General features: G+C 45.2%; 1 protein-coding gene across 3 annotated transcripts in view; it reads right to left on the bottom strand.

Annotated features, from left to right (window-relative positions):
* ZC3H14 (zinc finger CCCH-type containing 14) overlaps positions 1-22,500 on the bottom strand; it is a 64,853-nt gene that overhangs the window by 8,030 nt on the left and 34,323 nt on the right. The window contains exons 8-15 of one of the 3 annotated variants that reach the window (XM_082275317.1): positions 20,710-20,810; positions 18,185-18,319; positions 16,138-16,212; positions 13,695-13,769; positions 11,762-11,903; positions 9,891-10,102; positions 5,706-5,811; positions 1,983-2,119 (exon numbers count right to left, since the gene is read on the bottom strand). In XM_082275317.1, coding sequence (XP_082131443.1) covers positions 1,983-2,119; positions 5,706-5,811; positions 9,891-10,102; positions 11,762-11,903; positions 13,695-13,769; positions 16,138-16,212; positions 18,185-18,319; positions 20,710-20,810 — 983 coding nt within the window. The remainder of the gene's footprint in view (positions 1-1,982; positions 2,120-5,705; positions 5,812-9,890; positions 10,103-11,761; positions 11,904-13,694; positions 13,770-16,137; positions 16,213-18,184; positions 18,320-20,709; positions 20,811-22,500) is intronic. The other 2 variants (XM_082275319.1, XM_082275318.1) reach the window with 2 other exon arrangements.

The raw sequence follows: 22,500 nt of genomic DNA, 5'->3' as shown, positions 1-22,500 counted from the left end.
CAAGAAAAATATCAGACAGAACAGCTCGCAGGATTGTGAGAAAAACAAATTCAAAACCCACGTTGACTGCACGATCCCTCCAGAAAGATCTGGCAGACACTGGAGTTGTGGTACACTATTCCACTATAAAGAGATACTTGTACAAATATGGTCTTCATGGAAGAGTCATCAGAAGAAAACCTCTTCTACGTCCTCACCACAAAAATCAGCGTTTGAACTTTGCAAATGAACATATAGACAAGCCTGATGCATTTTGGAAACAAGTTCTGTGGACCGATGAGGTTAAAATTGAACTTTTTGGCTGGAATGAGCAAAGGTACGTTTGGAGAAGAAGGGGAACAGAATTTAATGAAAAGAACCTCTGTCCAACTGTTAAGCATGGGGGTGGATCAATCATGCTTTGGGGTTGTATTGCAGCCAGGGGCACAGGGAACATCTCACGAGTAGAAGGAAATAATGGATTCAATAAAATTTCAGCAAATTTTGGATGGTAACTTGATGCCATCTGTGAAAAAGCTGAAGTTAAAGAGAGGATTTCTTCTACAATTGGATAATGACCCTAAACACACCTCGAAATCCACGGGGGATTACATCAAGAGCTGTAAACTGAAGGTTTTGCCATGGCCTTCACAATCTCCTGACCTCAACATAATTGAAAATCTATGGATAGACCTTAAAAGAGCAGTGCGTGACAGACAGCCCAGAAATCTCAAAGAACTGGAAGACTTTTGTAAGGAAGAATGGGCAAAGATACCTCAAACAAGAATTGAAAGTCTCTTGGCTGGCTACAAAAAGCATCTACAAGCTGTGATACTTGCCAAAGGGGGCAGTACAAGATATTAACTCTGCAGGGTGCCCAAACTTTTGCAGACGCCATTTTTTTGTTTTCTGTAATTTTGAAAGTGTCAATGATGGAAATAAAATATAACTTTTGTTGACATATTATAAGAATGTCTAATCTGTAATTTGATGCCTTTCGGAGATTTTTCCATCTTTCCTTGGCTTCTTTGTGCCCAAAACTTTCGATCACCACTGTATGGTCAGTTGCCTTGCATGGGTAAAGTGACAGTAAGTTTAATTTACTAAAACTGGAGAGTTCAAAATCTGGTGTATCTCTACATGGAAACCAATCAGCTACCAGGTTTTTATCAAAGCTTTATTGAGCAAGCTGAAGTTACATAGTCTGGTTGAAAAAAAAAAAAAAGACACAAGTGCCTACCGCCGGCTCTAAAAAAATGGTACCGGGATGAAGCCTCTAGCTGCAGGCATCACCCCGGTACAACCACTTCTGGCAGCTGACGTAGGGATACGTTGGATTGCGGGAAGTGGTTAAAAATGGATTTTTGTAAAATCTTACCGTAAAATCCTTTTCTCTTAGCTCATTGACAGACGTAGTCCTCGGTGATACAGCACCTTCGGGTTATGTTGTATCACCGAGGACTACGTCTGTCAATGAGCGATAGAGAAAAATGGATTTTTGTAAAATCTTACCGTAAAATCCTTTTCTCTTAGCTCATTGACAGACGTAGTCCTCGGTGATACAACATAACCCGAAGGTGCTGTATCACCGAGGACTACGTCTGTCAATGAGCGATAGAGAAAAGATTTTACAATGTAACAATAGAAATAATGTGCTTCAATCATCCTGACACCATATCGCCCATGGTGTCGAGAAGTTTCAAGTGCTAACCCCAAATCAAACCCCCCCCCCCTCCCCCAAACATCCCCCCCACCAGTTCACAGAAATTGGTCCCTGGTGCCAAAAAGGTTGGGGACCACTGTATAGCGTCAAGAGGCAGCTGAAGGCTCAGGAGATAACCACTTCCCTTGCCTCACCCTTAGAAGGTGCCACCTTGGCAGGAAAAATCCTGGCTTTAGCTACCTGGATTTACATAAATCCTACACCCCTGAAAATTTAAATAGGAGTAAAACACACAGCAATGGTGTTCTTTTTGATTGCTGTCTGTAGGCTTGTACAGTACCTTGCTTCCCAGGAGGTGGCGGTATCCGTCTGCTGGCGTGGGTGTAAGGACAGTCTGCTTTGGTACACTTGGCATCGAACTTGCAGTTGGGGTGGATGAAAAAGCATTTATCAGCAAAGCGACACTTGGGGAAAGCCCTAAAACGAAAACAAATGCAGCACCAATGCATCAGATCAGAAGCCAGCCTTAAAATGACAACAAATACTGTTCCTTTACAGCGGCAATAATTAAAAAAAGAAGACCCAATGTCATTTTATGTAAACGTGTATTTTATAGTGCCTGAAAAGTCCTGCCCTCTGTATTTTTCGGCTTCAATAAGCTGCAAAAATGTGTGTGCGAATTACAATGGCGATTACAGTCAGCCATACACAACAAGGTGGGAAGAGAGCTATGACAGTGGGGAAGATTTACTAAAACTGGTGCAGCTCTACATAGTAACCAATCAGCTTCTAGGTTTTAGTGTCAAAGTGCAAACTAACACTAACCCCACATTACAGTAAAAGACAGTAATTAAGTTAAGATAAAAACTTATCTTTAAAATTGATTGCAGAGAGTGGCCATCTGAAGCCACTTTGTCCCCCGCTGTGTCCCTCTTCCTGGTTTCGGGCTCCCAGAACGACGATCGCAATCTCGCGCATGCGCTGTAGATTGCGATCGGCAATCAGAGTAGCAGCCGGCCATTCCCATTGCATCCTGGGATTGATGACTCACATCTCCCAGGACGCAATGGGAAACCGGAAGTGACGTCCGGGGCCGCGGCCGCAGAATGAGGAAATCGGACAGAGATGCCCCTAAAATAAGGTAAGTGACCCCGCCAAAAAAAAAAAAAAAATGTCCAATTCTTTTTTTAACCTGCTTTTCCCCACAGGAATCCGGAAAGAAAAAGAGGGTGGAACTCCACTTTAAGTTCATTAGCTGTTTTGAGTGCGACAATATTCAACTTTTTCACAATATTCTAATTTTCTGAGATACTGAGTTTTGGGGTGTCACTAGCTGTAAGCCATAATCATCAAAATTAAAAGAAAGAAATGCTTGAAAAATATCACTCTGTGTGTAATGAATCCATATAATATAGGAGTTTCACTTTTTGAATGGAATTACTGAAATAAATGAACTCTTTGATGATATTCTAATTTTTTGAGATGCACCTGTATATACACTGCTCAAAAAAAATGACTTTCTAATCAGAGTGTAGCATAAAGTCAATTAAACTCCTGGGATATTGATCTGGTCAGTTAAGTAGCAGAGGGGGTTGTTAATCAGTTTAAGCTGCTTTGGTATTTAAATTAACAGGTGCACTATCTGGGCAACGAGACAACCTCCAAAACAGGAATGGTTTTACAGGTGGAGGCCACTGACATTTTCCCCACTCATCTTTTCTGAATGTTTTTCACTAGTCTTGTATTTGGCTAGGGTCAGTGTCACTACTGGTAGCATGGGGGGATTCCTGGACCCTATAGAGGCTCCAAAGGCAGTCCAACTCCTCCAGGATGGCACATCAATACATGCCATTGCCAGAAGGTTTGTTGTGTCTCCCAGCACAGTCTCAGGAGCATGGAGGAGATTCCAGGAGACAGGCAGTTACTCTAGGAGAGCTGGACAGGGCTGTAGAAGGTCCTTAACCCATCAGCAGGACCGGTATCTGCTCCTTTGTGCAAGGAGGAACAGGATGAGCACTGCCAGAGCCCTACAAAATGACCTCCAGCAGGCCACCGGTGTGAATGTCTCTGACCAAACAATCAGAAACAGACTTCATGAGGGTGGCCTGAGGGCCCGATGTCCTTTAGTGTGCCCTGTGTTCACTGCCCGGCACTGTGGAGCTCAATTGGCATTTCCCATCGAACACCAGAAATGGCAGGTCTGCCACTGGCACCCTGTGCTTTTTACAGATGAGAGCAGGGTCACCCTGAGTACATGTGACAGACATGAAAGGGTCTGGAGAAGTTGTGGAGAATGTTATGCTGCCTGTAACATCGTTCAGCATGACGACTGGCTTGGTGGTGGCTCAGTGATGGTCTGGGGAGGTATATCCATGAAAAGATGCACAGACCTCTACAGGCTAGACAATGGCACCCTGACTGCCATTAGGTATGGGGATGAACTCATTGGACCCATTGTCAGACTCTACACTGGTGCAGTGAGTCCTGGGCTCCTCCTGGTGCATGACAATGCCCGGCCTCATGTGGAGAGAGTATGCAGCCAGTTCCTGGAGGATGAAGGAATTGATACCAATGAATGGCCCCCACCCTCGCCTGACCTAAATCTAATAGAACATCTCTGAGACATGATGTTTTGGTCCATCTGATGCCACCAGGTTGCACCTCAGTCTGTTCAGGAGCTCAGTGATGTCCTGGTCCAGATCTGGGAGGAAATACAAGCACGTGGGGGCCATACAAACTGCTGAGGACCATTTTAAGATGCAACTAAATTTCAGCAAAATGGACTAGCCTGCTGCATCATTTTTGCACTTTGATTTTCAGGGTGTCCTTGAATTCAGCCCTCTATAGGTTGATAATTTTTTAATTTCCATCAAACAATGTGGCATCCTTTCATTCCTAACACATTACCCAGTCCATGCTAGTATAGATCATAACACATTACCCAATATACATACCAGTAGAGATCCTAACATTACCCAGTTCATACCAGTATAGATCCTAACATTACCCAGTTCATACCAGTATAGATCCTAACATTACCCAGTCCATACCAATATAGATCCTAACATTACCCAGTTCATACCAGTATAGATCCTAAAACATTACCCAGTCCATAACAGTATAGATCCTAACACATTACCCAGTCCATACCAGTATAGATCCTAACACATTACCCAGTCCATACCAGTATAGATCCTTAAACATTACCCAGTCCATAACAGTATAGATCCTAACACTTTACCCAGTCCATATCAGTATAGATCCTAACACATTACCCAGTCCATACCAGTATAGATCCTAAAACATTACCCAGTCCATACCAGTATAGATCCTAACACATTACCCAGTCCATATCAGTATAGATCCTAACACATTACCCAGTCCATACCAGTATAGATCCTAACACATTACCCAGTCCATACTAGTATAGATCCTAACACATTGCCCAGTCCATACCAGTATAGATCCTAAAACATTACCCAGTCCATAACAGTATAGATCCTAACACATTACCCAGTCCATACCAGTATAGATCCTAACACATTACCCAGTCCATACCAGCATAGATCCTAACATTACCCAGTCCATACCAGTATAGATCCTAACACATTACCCAGTCCATACCAGCATAGATCCTAACACATTACCCAGTCCATACCAGCATAGATACTAACATTACCCAGTCCATACCAGTATAGATCCATACCAGTATAGATCCTAACACATTACCCAGTCCATACCAGTATAGATCCTAACACATTACCCAGTCCATACCAGTATAGATCCATACCAGTATAGATCCTAACACATTACCCAGTCCATACCAGTATAGAGCCTAACACATTACCCAGTCCATACCAGTATAGATATCCAGCATGAGATTTTTCCCCATTGAGATCTGATGTGTTTTCAAAGTGTTCCTTTCATTTTTTTTTTTGAGCTGTGCATTTCACTGTCTGTCTGGAGTTCAAATATAAACTCTTTCCACTTTGTCAGTGTTATACATTAGTTGAGAGCCAAGGTCAGAGTAAAGTCTCCCCCCCCCCCTTATCTGATCACTTACTTGCACACAGTAGTTGGGTGGTGATAAGCACAGCGCTCTGCATTCTTGCATGCTGGCCAATACTTGCAGCGCTCATGGATCTTTGTCTTTCCAGAAACCGCATCATCTGCAGTAAAAAGTATAAAAAAAAAAAGTCAGTAATCTCCAACAGAAAAGGTAGACCTGAGAAGAGGAGGATCGGGGCTGCTCTGTGCAAAACCACTGCACAGAATAAGTATAACATGTTTGTTATATTAAAAAAAAAAAAAAAAGCCTTTAATATCACTTTAAAGTTAAAAAAATATATTTTTGTTTTCCTGCAAACAAGAATTTCATTTAAAAAAAAAATGACAACCGTTTATGACGCAGTGCACAAAGCAAACTAAACGCCATTCAGTTAGGCTTTACACTCTGGGGCCACACTGCACTTTTACAGAGCGTACAGGCATTTCCATTAACCACTTAAAGGACCGCCCACCGCAGTTATATTGCGGCAGGCACCCCCTCCTGCGCAAACCAATGTAGGTATACGTCATACGCGCGCCTGCAGCTAGGGGGCGAGATCGCGCCGCTCCCGCCACCACTCGGCAGCGAGAACTCGAATGCACTGGGCAGGCAGCTCCAATTGCCGCCTGACACCCGCGATCGTTCCCCGCTGAGAGAAGAACGGTCGGCTGTTGTAAACACATCTGAACGTTCTCTCTGGAATGATCACAGAGCTCCTGTGATCCTTCTATATAGGATCACAGATCTCTATGGTCATTCCATATGCCCCGCCCCCATACAGTTAGAATCACTCCCCTAGGCTCACATTTAACCCTTTGATCACCCACAGTATTAACCCCTTCCCTGCCAGTGTCATTTTTACAGTAACAGTGCATATTTTTAGTAGTAATGTCACTGGTCCCCCCAAAAGTGTCAAATTTCAATGAGGGGTCCGATCTGTCCGCCGCAATGTCGCAATCCCACTAAAAATCGCAGATCACCGCCATTACTAGTATAAAAAAAAAAGAAAAGTAAAAAATGACAAATCTTTCCCGTAGTTAGTAGACACGGTAACTTTTGCTCAAAACAATCAAAATTACACTTATTGCAATTTTGTTTACCAAAAATATGTAGCAGAAAACAAATTGGCCTAAAATGTTAAAAAAATGTTATATAGCAGAAAGTGAAATTTTTATTTTTTTTTTTTTCAGAATTGTCGCTCTTTTTTTGTTGATAGCGCAAAAAAAAAAAAAAAATTATATATAAATAATCAAAAATGTTTAACATTTTAGGCCAAAAAAAAAAAAAGATGATTTTCAAATACCACCAAAAGAAAGCTCTATTTGTGGGGGAAAAAAAGGACATCAATTTTATTTGGGTACAGAGTCGCACGACCGCACAATTGTCCATTAAAGTAACGCAGTGCCGAATCGCAAAAAATGGCCTGGTCATTAGGGGGCAAATCCTTCCGGTCCAGAAGTGGTTAAAGTGAAACTAAACCCTCTTATCCTTTAGAGCCAAAGAAGCGGCCATCTTAGCCTCTGTTTGATCTGCAGTTCCCTCTGGTGTCTTACATGTGATCAGCTATGACACCACCCATTTGATGGCAGTTTGGTTGGGATCTGACATAAGCACACTAGTAGCTGTAACAAGTATAGTGAAGTACATACTATAAGAAATTCAGACAACCAGTCGTCCAATTTTCCATGAAGGTGCGTATCATGATGTAACCGACAATGGTACTAACTTCTAATTCTCAAACGACAAAGGTAAAACGTTCTTTCTTGTGTAGGATTTCAATGTTTGTTGCCACCTTCTTTCAGGTCGTTCCATGCTTCTGATCATGCTCGTTTTCTCTATTCTATTATTTTCGTATGATTACTGTACACACTGAGCAAAAATCAGATGTGGCGTTTACGTACGATACAAATTTTCTAGCTTGCACTTTCATTTTGTTTTTTTGGTCCAAAAAATCAGAATCAGCTGTTGAAAGCACTATGCTAACGATCAGATAATCAACCCTCATACAGAATTTTTCATCTGATTTTCTTAGTGTGTACCCAGCTTATCATGCAAGGCATGCCCCAAATGTAATGGTTACATTGTGTTTAATTATGCTTTATATGGATGCTAGTGGTGTGTGAAGAAAGCACCAAGAAATGCGAGCACTGAGGGGTAGAGAGGAAGAGGAGAGGGAAAAGAAAGAAAAGAAAAGAAAAAAAAAGAAAGAAAAAGAAAAAAAGAAAGAAAAGAAAAAAAAAAAAAAGAAAAAGAAAAAGAAAAAAAGAAAGAAGAGAAAAAAAAAAAAGAAGAAAAAAGAAAAAAAGAAAAAGAAAAAAGAAAAAAAAAAAAAAGAAAAAAAAAGAAGGAAAAGGAAAGAAAAGAAAAAGAAAAAAAAGAAAGAAAAGAAAAAGAAAAAAAAAGAAAGAAAAGAAAAAGAAAAAAAGAAAAAGAAAGGAGAAAAGAAAAAAGAAAAAAAAAGAAGAAGGAGGGAAAGAAAGAAAAAAATAAAAAGAAGAAGAGTATTTGATCCCCTGCTGATTTTGTACGTTTGCCCACTGACAAAGAAATGATAAGCATATAATTTTAATGGTGGGTTTATTTTAACAGTACGAGACAGAATAACAAAAAATATCCATTTCAAAAAAGTTATAAATTGATTTGCATTTTAATGAAGGAAATAAATATTTGATCCCCTATCAATCAGCAAGATTTCTGGCTCCCAAGTGTCTTCTATGCAGGTAATGAGCTGAGATTAGGAGGACTCTCTTAAAGGGAGTGCTCCTAATCTCAGCTTGTTTCCTGTGTAAAAGACACCTGTCTACAGAAGTAATCATTCAATCAGATTCAAATCTCTCCACCATGGCCAAGACCAAAGAGCTGTCCAAGGATGTCAGGGAAAAGATTGAAGACCCACACAAGGCTGGAATGGGCTACAAGATCACCGCCAAGCAGCTTGGTGAGAGGATGACAACAGTTGGTGCGATTTTTCGCAAATGGAAGAAACACAAAATAACTGTCAATAGCCCTCTGTCTGGGGCTCCATGCAAGATCTCACCTCGTGGAGCTTCAATGATCATGAGAACGGTGAGGAATCAGCCCAGAACTACACGGGAGAATCTTGTCAATGATCTCAAGGTAGCTGGGATCATAGTCACCAAGAAAACAATTGGTAACACACTACGCCATGAAGAACTGAAATCCTGCAGCACCCGCAAGGTTCCCCTGCTCAAGAAAGCTCATGTACAGCCTGTCTGAAGTTTGCTAATGAACATCTGAATGATTCAGAGGAGAACTGGGTGAAAGTGTTGTGGTCAGATGAGACCAAAGTTGAGATCTTTGGCAATCAGCTCGCCCTGTTAGGAGGAGAAATGCTGCCTATGACCACAAGAACATCATCCCCGTCGTCAAACATGGAGGTGAAAATTTTCTGCTAAGGGGACAGGAAAACTTCACCACATCAAAGGGACGATGGACGGGGCCATGTACTGTCAAATCTTGGGCGAGAACCCTTCCCTCAGCCAGGGCATTAAAAATGGGTCGTGGAAGGGTATTCCAGCATGACAATGACCCAAAACACATGGCCAAGGCAACAAAGGAATGGCTCAAAAAGAAGCACATTAAGGTCCCTGAGTTGCCTAGCCAGTCTCCAGACCTTAATCCCATAGAAAAGATGTGGAGGGAGCTGAAGGTTGGAGACATCAGGTACCAAACATCAGCCTCAAAACCTTAATGACTTGGAGAGGATATGCAAAGAGGAGTGGGACAAGCAAACCTGGTGGCCAACTACAAGAAACGTCTGACCTCTGTGATTGCCAACAAGGGTTTTGCCACCAAGTACTAAGTCATGTTTCACGAAAGGGTCAAATAATTATTTCACTCATTAAAATGCAAATCTTATAACATTTTTGTAATGCGTTTTTCTGAATACTTTTGTTGCAATTTGGTTTCTCATTGTTAAAATAAACCCGCCATTAAAATTATAGACTGATAATTTTTTTTGTCAGTGGGCAAATGTACAAAATCAGCAAGGGATCAAATACTTTTTTCCCCTCACTCTATATAAAATAGGCTCTAAGATCTTTTACATGCACACGAAAATGTAAAACGGATTTGATTGGTAAAATGCTAATTGCAGCTATTAAAAAAAAATTGCGAGCACAACTTCTATAACAGCCGCACTATATAGATCTACACCACTGGACATGCGACATGGCATACCATTGGAAGTGCGCACATCCTGGGAATTCGGATGCATGAGTGGACTTTGCTCAGCCCTGCTGTGCAGGTTTTGAGGTTCAGCGTACAGACCTTCCTCTGTGTAGTCCATTGGCTCCACCTCTTCCTCTGAGTGATCAGCACGGGGGCTCGGGACCCCATCTAGAGTCACAATAAACTTGGGACTTGCTGGCTTTTCAAGTATTGGATTCTCTCTAAAATGAAACACAGGCTTGTTATTGCTTAGAATATTAAACCACGAGCTAAGTCTGACCATACATGGATTGAAAATAAGCTGGTTCAGCAGGGATTGGCTGAATTTTGAGATTATATATATATATATAAATTCTGTACAACCAGCCTGTATGTATGTATGTATATATCTCCTGAAATACTCTGCACTGCTGGAGGACTCTTCTCCTCCTATCTAACTCTCCTCTCCTGAAAAACTCTGCTCTGCTGGAGGACTCTGCTCCTTCCTCTATCCAACTCTCCTCTCCTGAAATACTCTGCTGGAGGAATCTGCTCCTTCCTCGATCTAACTCTCCTCTCCTGAAATATTTTGCACTGCTGGAGGACTCTGCTCCTTCTTCTATATATCTCTCCTCTCCTGAAATACTCTGCTCTGCTGGAGAACTCTGCTTCTTCCTCTATCCAACTCTCCTCTCCTGAAACACTCTGCTCTGCTGGAGGAATCTGCTCCTTCCTCGATCTAACTCTGCTCTCCTGAAAAACTGTGCTCTGCTGGGGGACTCTGCTCCTTCCTCTTTCCAACTGTGCTCTGCTGGAGGACTCTGATCCTTCCTCGATCTAACTCTCCTCTCCTGAACTACTCTGCTGGATAACTCTGCTTCTTCCTCTACCCAACTCTCCTCTCCTGAAATATTTTGCACTGCTGGAGGTCTCTGCTCCTTCCTCTATCTAACTCTCCTCTCCTGAAAAACTCTGCTCTGCTGGAGGAATCTGCTCCTTCCTCTATCCAACTCTCCTCTCCTGAAAAACTCTGCTCCTTCCTCTATCCCAGTGTTTCTCAACTCCGGTCCTCAGGGCACACTAACAGGTCAGATTTTAAGTATTACCTCGGGGGGATGCAGACTAGAATACTGCAATCACTGAGCAGCAAATTATATCACCTGTGATGTATTTCAGTATTCTTGCAAACATGGCCTGTTAGTTTGCCCTGAGGACCGGAGTTGAGAAACACTGCTCTATCCAACTCTCCTCTCCAGAAACACTCTGCTCCTTCTATCCAACTCTCCTCTCCTGAAATATTTTGCACTGCTGGAGGAATCTGCTTCTTCCTCTACCCAACTCTCCTCTCCTGAAATACTCTGCTCTGCTGGATGACTCTGCTCCTTCTATCCAACTCTCCTCTCCTGAAATATTTTGCACTGCTGGAGGACTCTGCTTCTTCCTCTATCCAACTCTCCTCTCCTGAAACACTCTGCTCTGCTGGAGGACTCTGCTCCTTCCTCTTTCCAACTCTGCTCTGCTGGAGGAATCTGCTCCTTCCTCGATCTAACTCTCCTCTCCTGAAATACTCTGCTGGAGAACTCTGCTTCTTCCTCTACCCAACTATTTCTCCTGAAATATTTTGCACTGCTGGAGGACTCTGCTCCTCTTATCTAACTCTCCTCTCCTGAAAAACTCTGCTCTGCTGGAGGACTCTGCTCCTTCCTCTATCCAACTCTTCTCTCCTGAAACACTCTACTCTGCTGGATAACTGCTTCTTCCTCTACCCAACTCTCCTCTCCTGAAATATTTTGCACTGCTGGAGGTCTCTGCTCCTCCTATCTAACTCTCCTCCCCTTAAAAACTCTGCTCTGCTGGAGGACTCTGCTCTTTTTATCTACCTCTTGTGATTGTTCCCCTACCTGGGCTGTGTAAGTTTTCCAAACTGCTGTTGACTGTCAGCTGTGGGAGGAGTCTGCATGGGGGACGTCTTGGATACTTTTGGACTTTTCAGTATGAAGGACCGGCTGTCCGTGGCTCGAAGATTTTCTGTTCCTTCAGCGTCTGATACATATGACAAAGAGATGAAGAAGAGATGAGCACAACCCAATACTAACACTTCACACTCATCACCACTCCAAGCTGCCTGGGTTTAAAGCTGAAGTTTAATCTATGAATATTTCCCCAATTCCCACCTTCCTCTCAGTAATAGGCTAATGACATTTATACATAAAACCTCTCCCTTTTCATTGCATTATCACTGCTGCCCAATTCACAGGAAGACAATCCGGGAAGCAGTTAAATGAAAGTAGGAATTATTAACCACTGCCGCACTGCTCACTAGAGCTGTACTGCGGCAAAGTGGCTCGATAACGTCTGGCGATGTAGTACTACGTCACCAGACATTCCCCTCTCTCACTCCCGCTGTATTCAGTCACAGCGGGAGTTGGGCCAGGGGAGGAGCGGCGGCGATCGCCGCTGCTCTTCCCCGATCGTTGGGGTATCGAGTGTGGAGATCCGCCTGCTTGTGTAAACACAAGCGGGCGGATCTCCTAAGTGACAGACAGGGTCAGATTGCAGGGTTCAGCATAGCTGAACCTGCGATCTGTCCCTGTGTCACTCAGTCACCTCCCCCCACACACGTCAGTAAGCACCAGGCATACATTAACCCCTTGATCACCAATAAAAATTAACCCCTTCCCTGCCAGTGTCATTTTTACAGTAACAGTGCATATTTATAGCACTGATTACTGTAGTAATTGTCACTGGTACCCCCAAAAGTGTCAAAAATGTCAGTCAGGGGTTCGATCTGTCCGCCGCAATGTCGCAGTCCCGCAAAAAAAAAAATCAGATCGCCGCCATTACTCATAAAAAAAAAAAACACCAAAAATGACAGAAATCTTTCCCTTAGTAAGTAAACGCAATAACTTTTGCGCAAACCAATCAAAATACACTTATTGTGATTTTTTTTTTACCAAACATAGGTAGCAGAAAACAAATTGGCCAAAAATTAAAAAAAATTTTGATTTTACATTTTTTTGGGGGGAATTTCATAAAAAAAAAAAAAAAATGTGAAAAATATTGTTATTTTTTCAAAATTTACGCTTTTTTTTTTGTTTATTGAGCAAAAAGTAAAAATCGCACAGGTGATCAAATACCACCAAAAGAAAGCTCGGTTTGTGGGAAAAAAGGACGTAAATTTCGTTTGGGTACGGCGTCGCACGACCGCGCAATTGTCAGTTAAAGTCGCACAGTGCCAAATCGCAAAAAGTGGCCCAGACGTAAGACAGCAAAATCCTCCGGTGGTAAAGTGGTTAAAGCTGAAGCAGTAGAATGATCTTACTGGCCGGTGTGTGCAAACCACAGGAATGACTGGAAATAAAAAAAAAAAAAAAAAAACAACTGATACAGTTCACATTCTGTATATGTACAGTAATCCCCCGCTCCATCGCGGTTCAGTTTTTGCGGTCCCGGTAATTCGCGGGTTTTTTTTTGTAATGTTATTTTACTATATAAATCATTAAAAAGGAAATATTTTTGTGTTTTCCATAGCTCTTGCTCTGTCTCTCAGTATCTTTTATGTGTTTAAATGATTTTCTATTGTTTTAAAAGTGTGTTTAAAGACCTTAAAATGCTTTTACACGTACAGTGACAGTAAAATAAACATGCCTACAATGCATTTTAATAGGGTTTTTCTATTTCGCGGAATTTCACTTTTCGCGGCTGGGTCCGGAACGTAACCCCCGCAATGGAGGGGGGTTTACTGTATTTCAATGATTTTTTTATTGGCCTTTTCCTAAGTCCCAACTTTAAACCTCTTCATCCTTTCAAATGAAAATAAGCACCAGTACAAACCTTGTGCCCAGGTTGTGGCCTCTTGCACTGGCTCTGGGTGCAATCTGGAGTGGATGTCCATTCTACGCTGATTGGCTGGAGGGACAAACATTATAATTTTTTAATAAAAGTAACTTGTAAATGTTTATTCTTGTGCTCTTACACTTTTATGTACCAGCAAATACCCGGTGATCCCGTCACCCCCCTCTCCCCCTGTAGCATACTGGTCATGCCGAGTAGGGAGGATCAATGCTGCAGTGATCCATTTGCAACTCCTAGTTTGCCGGACAGATGGCGTGCTTGTAGTCTGTCGACTTGGCCACCACATCCCCTTCCTAGCCCCGCTCTGCCCAATAATGGAGACACGCCCCCCTTGCCCTTTTATAGGCACACCCCCCCCCCCATTCATGGAGACAAACCCCTGCCCTTTTTTGTGGAGGCGCGCCCCCCCATCAATGTGGACACGTGCATGCCCCCACCTATCAATGAGGATGCGCCCCCCACTGCCCATCAATAGGAACACGCCTCCTCCTGCCCATCAATAAGGACACACCCCCTAACATTTTAGCTAATGTGGACATATTTCAGGATGGGTTTTATTCCGCTTGTCATTGTGGCTCCTGTTAGTTTTCTTGCAAAACGCTCAGAGCGTGTACGGCGAATCGCATTGAGGAAGGATTACTGGCAGTGAAAACCTTCCCTTAGATGTGTAGACGCGTTCACTCTACATAGACACCTCTGCCGGCGAACACTCCATGCGCGGGTCTGTTTGCCAGTAGAGATCTACGAGTATTGCAGTGTGGAGTTCAAGGATCAAGCAGCAAGGATATGACCGCCAGCGGGGGGCCCCTATAGAACGTGCAGATTTGTTCGCTTGGCGGGGATAGATTTGCTCTGTGAAGTCAATATCGTTTTGATTTCCATCTCCCCCTATGAAGGGATACACGCTCATGTCTTTCTACTGTGTCTGATCACCATAGTGGAAACAGCATGGCTTTTTCACTGCAGATAGCCTCAGGCCTATGGGAACAGTAGTATAATCCTATTAGGCATTGTTCTCTGAGCTTTGCTAAATGGGATTCACACCAGTAGTAGTGGCTGGAATACATGCACAAGTTTGATCAGAGCAGCGTTCATGGTTCTTCACGCTGGTTTCATTGTGTAGTGTTAGGCGCGAATTCCACTACACGTGGGTTTCATTGTTAACTACGGTGTGCTGAAGCCATGCAGGCTGTTCTGCTCATTCACGATCGTGTACTCCCGCTTTCTATAGTATATTTGAATTTATACAGGTGTGTCATTGGCTCATTCTATGTGAATAACAGGTCATGTGACTGTACATTTGGAACTGATTGGGTGATGTTGTATAGCCATCACTTCCTGCGGTTATCCCTGTGTTCTCCCATAAATAAACGGAGCTCAATGCTTTAAGAAGGACATTCCATCGAGCATCCAATGTGATAACAGCCTGTGTGTCTGTATTACTGGGCACTGCTGAGCGCGCTTCATTACCTTATACAAAAGAGCTGAGAACTGTGCTTCTTAGAACAACTGGATTAATTGTGCTTGGCGTATAATAATATCCAAAAGTGCACTTATTAAAAGCAACTGAGTTATTGGCGCATCAAGCGCATATTTTCAAGACACCCCCCCCCCCCCAGTCCATCAATGGAGACTCACTCCATGTCCCTGCCCATCAATGGAGACAGGTCCCGCACCGTCCATTAATTAAGAGCTTTAATTGTAAGCTCCTTGAGGGCAGGGACTGATCCAGTGGCGGCCCGTCCATTGGGGGCACCGTCCCCCCATCCATGCATCCGCCCCCCTAATCTACATGCAGGGCGCCGGAGCGCATGGATTCCAATGGGGTTTTTTTTTTTTTTGCATGCAATTAGAGCCAGAGGCTCTAATAGGCTTCAAAAAAGGGTGGGTTCAGGGCGCAGAGCACTGGGCCCCGAGAACACCCAGTTGTGTGACAATAGCAAATGAATATTCGCTATTGCCACACTGATTCTCCTCCTGGTCCTGAGACCCGTTTCCAAATTGGCCGAAAGGAGAAGCCATGCTATTGGCCAAGGAGGAGGAGGGAGGAGATGCAGGGGAAGCCCCACCCACGGAGGAGACTGAGGGGGAAGCCGTCGTCGCCACCGCCTGCCCAGGGTGAGTGAGCCGGCGGACGGGGGGGGGGGGGGGGGGGGGTTAGGTGTGCGGGCTGGAGATGGTGTGGTCCAGATGGGGGTATAGTGTGGTCCGTCTTTCATACAATGAAGGCTGCGGTGTTGGAGTCTGCAGTATCCCACATATGATGGAGAAAAGAGAACTCTAAATGGAGGCCAGTCACGTGACTTATAAATACTATGTGATATATCAAACAACAAAATGGAGGCGATGAGGATGACGGAGACTCAGGCAAGTATACAAAATTCGAGGCAAGATGGCAATGATATAGAAGACAGTTACAAACCTTGTCCCCACGTGTTGGTCTCCTCCACTGGTTCCGGCTGCAATCTGGAGAGGATGTCCATTCTACGCTGGTCAGCTGGAAGGACATCAAATGTTAAAAATTGCAGGACCATAAATGATTCTGTTACCCTTAAAGAAAAGCTCTCATCCAAGAAAAATTGGATTGCTGACTTACATTAAACCCATTTCTCTGAAGTTCATTGACTGACACAGCCCCTGATCTTCATAACCATTGGGTTATACTGCCCCCTACAGGACTAGGACACTAGGCAGAAAGAAAAGTCTGGCTACGCCTATGGGCAGTGCCAGGGGGTATACACCCTCTCTCTGCTATAGGTACTCCGTTTTGTTACTAGCAGTGTCAGAAGAATTACAACTCCATAGAGTGGTGGGTGCTGTGTCCGTCAAAACATCAGAGAAATAAGTCAAAAATCTCATTTTCTCTTTCGTTCATTGACAGACATCTCTCCATAATAAAAGTGATCAAGAAAAAAAAAATAAATAAATAAATTTAAAAGGGAAATTGTAAAAAAAAAATTTAAAAATAAATTTAAAGCGCCCCTGTCCCGGTATGCAATTGCATACGTGCGTCGTGCCCATATATACAAACCATACATGTGAGAGCAAGAGCAACAGTTCTAGCCCAAGACCTCCTCTTGCTCTAAACAGGCAACTTGTAAAAATGCTTAAAGCGTTGCCTACGGAGATTTTTAAGTACTGTAGTTTGTCGCCATTCCACCAGTGTGCACAATTTTAAAGCGTGACATGTTCGGTATCTATTTACTCAGCATAACATTATATTTCACATTATACAAAAAAAATTGCGCTACCTTAAGTGTTTTTTTTTTTTCCCCTGCAACACATCACCTTTATTGATTCTTCATGCAAAACACATCGCAGATAGTGCTGGGTACAGTAAAAGTTGACGTGGTTGGCGCGTATTCATAACCTCATGAGTGTTGCAGCGAATTCCAGATTTCTTTTGATTGTGTATCTGCAAACGAGCTGTGCTAGCACCTTTACCTATGCTGTAGATGGATGGATGGATGGATGGATGGATGGCAGGGTAATGTGCTCAACTGGAGCGGCTTTCTCCTCTGTGGTGGTTGTCCGAACCAGTGGGGGCCCGTCCATTTGGTGCGCCCCCCCGCCCCCCCCTAATCCACATGCAGGGTGCCGGACGCATGGATTCCAAAGGGAATTTTATTTTTATAGCACGTGATTAGAGCCAGAGGGGGAAGCCACCGCCGCTGCCTGCCCTCCACATGTCAGTCCAGGGTGAGTGAACCGGCGGGGGTGGGGTGGTAAGGTGTGTGGGCTGGGGTGGTCCGTCTCCCCCCCCCCCCCCCCCGGCCCACCAGCCGCCACGTGATTAGAGCCAGAGGGTGGGCTCGGGGCGCAGAGCACTGGGCCCCGAGCGTACCCAGTTGTGTGACAATAGCAAATGAATATTCGCTATTGTCACACAGATTTTCCTCCTGGCCAATCAGGAAGCAGGTCCTGAGACCAGTTTCCCTACTGGCCGAAATGAGAAGCCATGCTATTGGCAAAGGAGGAGGAGGAGGGAGGAGACACCGGGGAAGCCCGACCCACGGGGGAGACTGAGGGGGAAGCCACCGCCGCTACCTGCCATCCACATGTCAGTCCAGGGTGAGTGAACCGGCAGGGGGTGGGGGGTAAAGGTGTGTGGGCTGGTGTGGTCCGTCTACCGCCCCCCCCCGGCCCATGGAGCACCAGCCGCCACTGGTCCGAACATAAGCCACATTGGATCATGCTGGAAGTCATTGTATTGCGGCCTTGAAGTGATTTAATTTCTAAGAACCCCAGCTCCCCCACCTCCTTCCAAACCTTCCAAATATCAGAAAGAAGCTCTCCCTCTGGACTTTTGCTCATACGGCTAAGAAAGGCAGCACAGAGGATTTTTTTTTTTTTATATCTATATTGCGTGGCAACTGTGCATAAAAATACCAAAAAAATACCAAAAGAAAAAAAAAAGAAGGACTGCAACACGAGTGACCAGAATAGGATCTACATTCTGTTTCCTGTACCTTGCCTGATGTCCGGCACTTGTTCCGGCTCCTCCTGATAGCGGAACACGGAGGCCCGACTCTTCATCAGGATCAGCTCTTCTTCAGGGACTGGACGAGATCGAGGAGCCACGGGAACCATCTGCTTTGGGGGAACTTAACAGGGCAAAAATAGGCAAAAAAAAAAAATTACTTACTAACCCCCCACTTAAACCTATGTATTCTTAAAAAAAAAAAAAAATTACTACCATGACAGGTAGTGGAGTGAGTAACATGCTGCCCCATAACTGGAGAACCAGGTGCTTCACTCACATCAAACAGAGCAGCAATGAAATGAAGGGAGGGCGAGTATAGGATGCTGATAGGGCCCCCATTGTCATGAACACACCATCCTGATCCTCGCTCTACACAGAGAACAAGCACGGCTGTGGCTGTCAACCACAGGTGTTGTGCTGGAGCTCTCCACCTTTTTTTCTCTTGGAGTTGGGGAAAGCTGTCAGAAGTGACTCATGTAGATAAAAGAAGAAAGAGGCAACAGAGAGAAATCATACAAAGCTCTGGGTAGAGACAAGTAGACTGTATAGAAGAATTTGCTTTGCTCAGATTTCATGTCTGAGGTTTACAACCACTTTAAAATGATGTCCTGACTGTTCACAGACATACATGTGCAGTGAATATTGGGAAATTGGCACTACGCAATAGTGACATCCCTGCACCATGGGGCACTGGACTAGGTCACTGGTTGCAAGGTGTAAGGGGGGGGGTTCTCAACTTTGGTCCCCAAGAGCTCCAGAGGACCGCATATAATATTCAGTTTATGACAGAATACTATCAAAGACTTCAGACATATCAGAAGAGAATCTTAGGGACTGCAGACCTACAACAGGGGTGGTTGGATACTGTAGACACTGCAGGATATGGTCAGAGACCGGGGAAATGCCACATGAGACTGCGAGGGACTGCTATCATTATAGCAAATTCACAAATAAAGGCTTCCACCACTGACTGTTGGGGCCTGCAAAGAGCCAATGCAGCGTCTTTAACAGAACCGCATGTGGCCTTCAGCACACAGGTTGGGCAGGAAGGGTCTAGGGCTAGGCTGTATTATTGAAAGTACTGATAAAACCAATAGAATAGTAGACTCCCTTAACTAGAAGACAAGTGCACTCATCTAACACAGGGGCTCTAAACTTTCTAAACAAAGGGCCAGTTTCCTGTCCTCCAGACATTAGGAGGGCCAGACTGTGGCCACTGGGAGTAGAAACTGTCCCAACATCAATGCGAGTGGATAAGGTCTCAGGCTTTGTGGTCAGTGGGAGGCACAGGGCCCCATCCCTAGTGTCAGTGGGAGGCACAGGGCCCCATCCCTAGTGTCAGTGGGAGGCACAGGGTCCCATCCCTAGTGTCAGTGGGAGGCACAGGGCCCCAACACTAATGTAAATGGGAGTCACAGGGCCCCCAACACTAATGTAAATGGGAGTCACAGGGCCCCCAACACTAATGTCAGTGGGAGGCACAGGGCCCCCAACACTAGTGTCAGTGGGAGGCACAGGGCCCCCATCCCTAGTGTCAGTGGGAGGCACAGGGCCCCCATCCCTAGTGTCAGTGAGAGGCACAGGGCCCCCATCCCTAGTGTCAGTGGGAGGCACAGGGCCCCCATCACTAGTGTCAGTGGGAGGCACAGGGCCCCCATCCCTAGTGTCAGTGGGAGGCACAGGGCCCCCATCCCTAGTGTCAGTGGGAGGCACAGGGCCCCCATCCCTAGTGTCAGTGGGAGGCACAGGGCCCCCATCCCTAGTGTCAGTGGGGGGCACAGGGCCCCCATCCCTAGTGTCAGTGGGGGGCACAGGGCCCCCATCCCTAGTGTCAGTGGGAGGCACAGGGCCCCCATCCCTAGTGTCAGTGGGAGGCACAGGGCCCCCATCCCTAGTGTCAGTGGGGGGCACAGGGCCCCCATCCCTAGTGTCAGTGGGAGGCACAGGGCCCCCATCCCTAGTGTCAGTGGGAGGCACAGGGCCCCCATCCCTAGTGTCAGTGGGAGGCACAGGGCCCCATCCCTAGTGTCAGTGGGAGGCACAGGGCCCCATCCCTAGTGTCAGTGGGAGGCACAGTGCCCCATCCCTAATATCAGTGGGAGGCACAGTGCCCCATCACTAATGTCAGTGGGAGGCACAGTGTCCCATCACTAATGTCAGTGGGAGGCACAGTGCCCCATCCCTAATGTCAGTGGGAGGCACAGTGCCCCATCACTAATGTCAGTGGGAGGCACAGTGCCCCATCACTAATGTCAGTGGGAGGCACAGTGCCCCATCCCTAACGTCAGTGGGAGGCACAGCGCCCCTTTGTTGGTGTCAGTGGAAGGAAAGGTGTGTCATCGTTGGTGTCAATGGCAGGAATTATGCCTCAGATCAGTAGAAGGAATAGTGTCCCAAGGGCTGGACAAAGGCAAGCAAGGGGCCGCAGTGTGGAGACCACTGATCTAACATGTATTGTACGCTTTGAGGCCAGAACTGGGCAATTGCACTTCAGATAGATCACCCCAATACCTGTATTGTAACTGGTTGTTTTGGTTATAGATTCCTGAGCTTCAGATATGGCCTTCAGGATGAGGTTCTTGTTGGCTTGTTTTGATGGTGGGAGAGTAGGCCTGAAAATAGAGGACATTCGTTCAGCAGAATTAACTCCAAGATTAAGTCACATTCAATGCATGCCTTTGCTGATAACCGTCTCAGTTGAAGGGTGGGGCAATGTCAGCTCTCAATCAAACTATCAAGCCCTCAAATGACTGGTGATGAACGTCCTCCAGCCAGGAAATGAGGCGGGGCTCTATCTGCCTTGCTGCAGCTTCTAATGCACATTGTGAGAAGCTCACAGTGTGCAGAGAAATCAGAGTAAGCCATTTCAGTCCAGGAGAGGAGTCTTGTAATCCTCCTTCTTCCTATTTTAACCAAAGCTGCTAGTTCTTTACCTTGCTCCCACCAGTACCACACATATAAGTGGTGTCATGGAAGTGGACCCTCCTCTGAGGCACCACATATATGCACTCCTGTATTTGTACTGAACAGCATGCCGTCACCATGTTTGTTCTGTCGCCGACAGTTCTGGGGTCTCGTACCAACAATTGGGAGCCTATCAATGAATAAAAGGCTTCCTCTAATTGGCTGAAGTAGAGAGGCGGGTGGTAAGCATTAGGGATCAACCGATTATCGGCAACACCGATATATCGGGGGTCGATATGCACTTTCCCCGATATATCGGAATCGCCCCCCGAGGTTACCGATATTTCGGGAAAGTGCTGTACCGGAGTGATGCCTGCAGCTAGAAGCATCACCCCGGTACCGGCGTCCATAGCCAACGGTTGGCTGTCTTGTAATGACAACTGATGCGGCTAAGAAGCTGCTCGGCTGTCATTACAAGGAGCGGGAGGGGACGTCCCGAGACCTAGGCATCCTACCTCCACCGCCGCCGAAAAGAAGACCCGATCAAAGCCGCACTCGGCTCTGATCGAGTCTCCATGTAAAAACCCGGAAGTGATGTCATGACATCACTTCCGGGTACTCGGCGCCGAATTAAAAAAACTGACAGCATTCAAAACAGCCAAAAACTTGAATACTTTTCAGTGCCGAGGAGGGGTTTGGGGTCTTTTAGACCCCAGTTCCCTCCACAACAGTACCTTTGGAAAAAAAAAAAATTTTTTTACATGTCCGAAAATATCGGCCGATACCCGATGACCAAAATATTGGTATCTCCATAAAAAAAAAAACGATATCGGTCGATCACTAATATTTTTATATTATTTTTATTTATTTTTACTAGTAATGGCGGCGATCAACGATTTTTAGCGAGATTGCGACAGACAAATCAGACACCTGACACTTTTTTGGGAACCAGTGACATTATTACAGTGATCCGTGCTAAAATAACACACTGTTACTGTACTGACACTGGCAGGGAAGGGGTTAACAACCTGGGGCAATCAAAATGTTAACTGTGTGCCTAGCTGGTGCTTGCTAACTGTGTGGGGGAGGCACTCTGACTGGGTGAAGACAGAGATTGGTGTTCCTGCTCAGCAGAAACACAAGATCTCTAACCTCTCCCATCAGATTACTATTCTGTCTCTCCCGGGAGCGATCATGGGTGGCTAGGGGACATCGGTTCTGCCACACCTCATTACCGCTAATTGGAATCCCGTGTCCAATCAACGTAGGATCGTGCCTACAGTGACGCACGCGCGTCCCCTCCCCACCCAGTGTTTGCTGCGCGAAACTACGCACAGATACGCCGTTTTGCGCAACAGAGCTGACCTGCTGCAGTATAAGTGCGGTAGGCAAGTGGTT

This window comes from Pelophylax lessonae, assembly GCF_965119305.1.
Source record: "Pelophylax lessonae genome assembly, chromosome: 13".
NCBI classification, from domain to species: domain Eukaryota; kingdom Metazoa; phylum Chordata; class Amphibia; order Anura; family Ranidae; genus Pelophylax; species Pelophylax lessonae.
The sequence above is the reverse complement of the archived record's forward strand: the minus strand, read 5'-3'. Positions and strand labels throughout refer to the sequence as shown.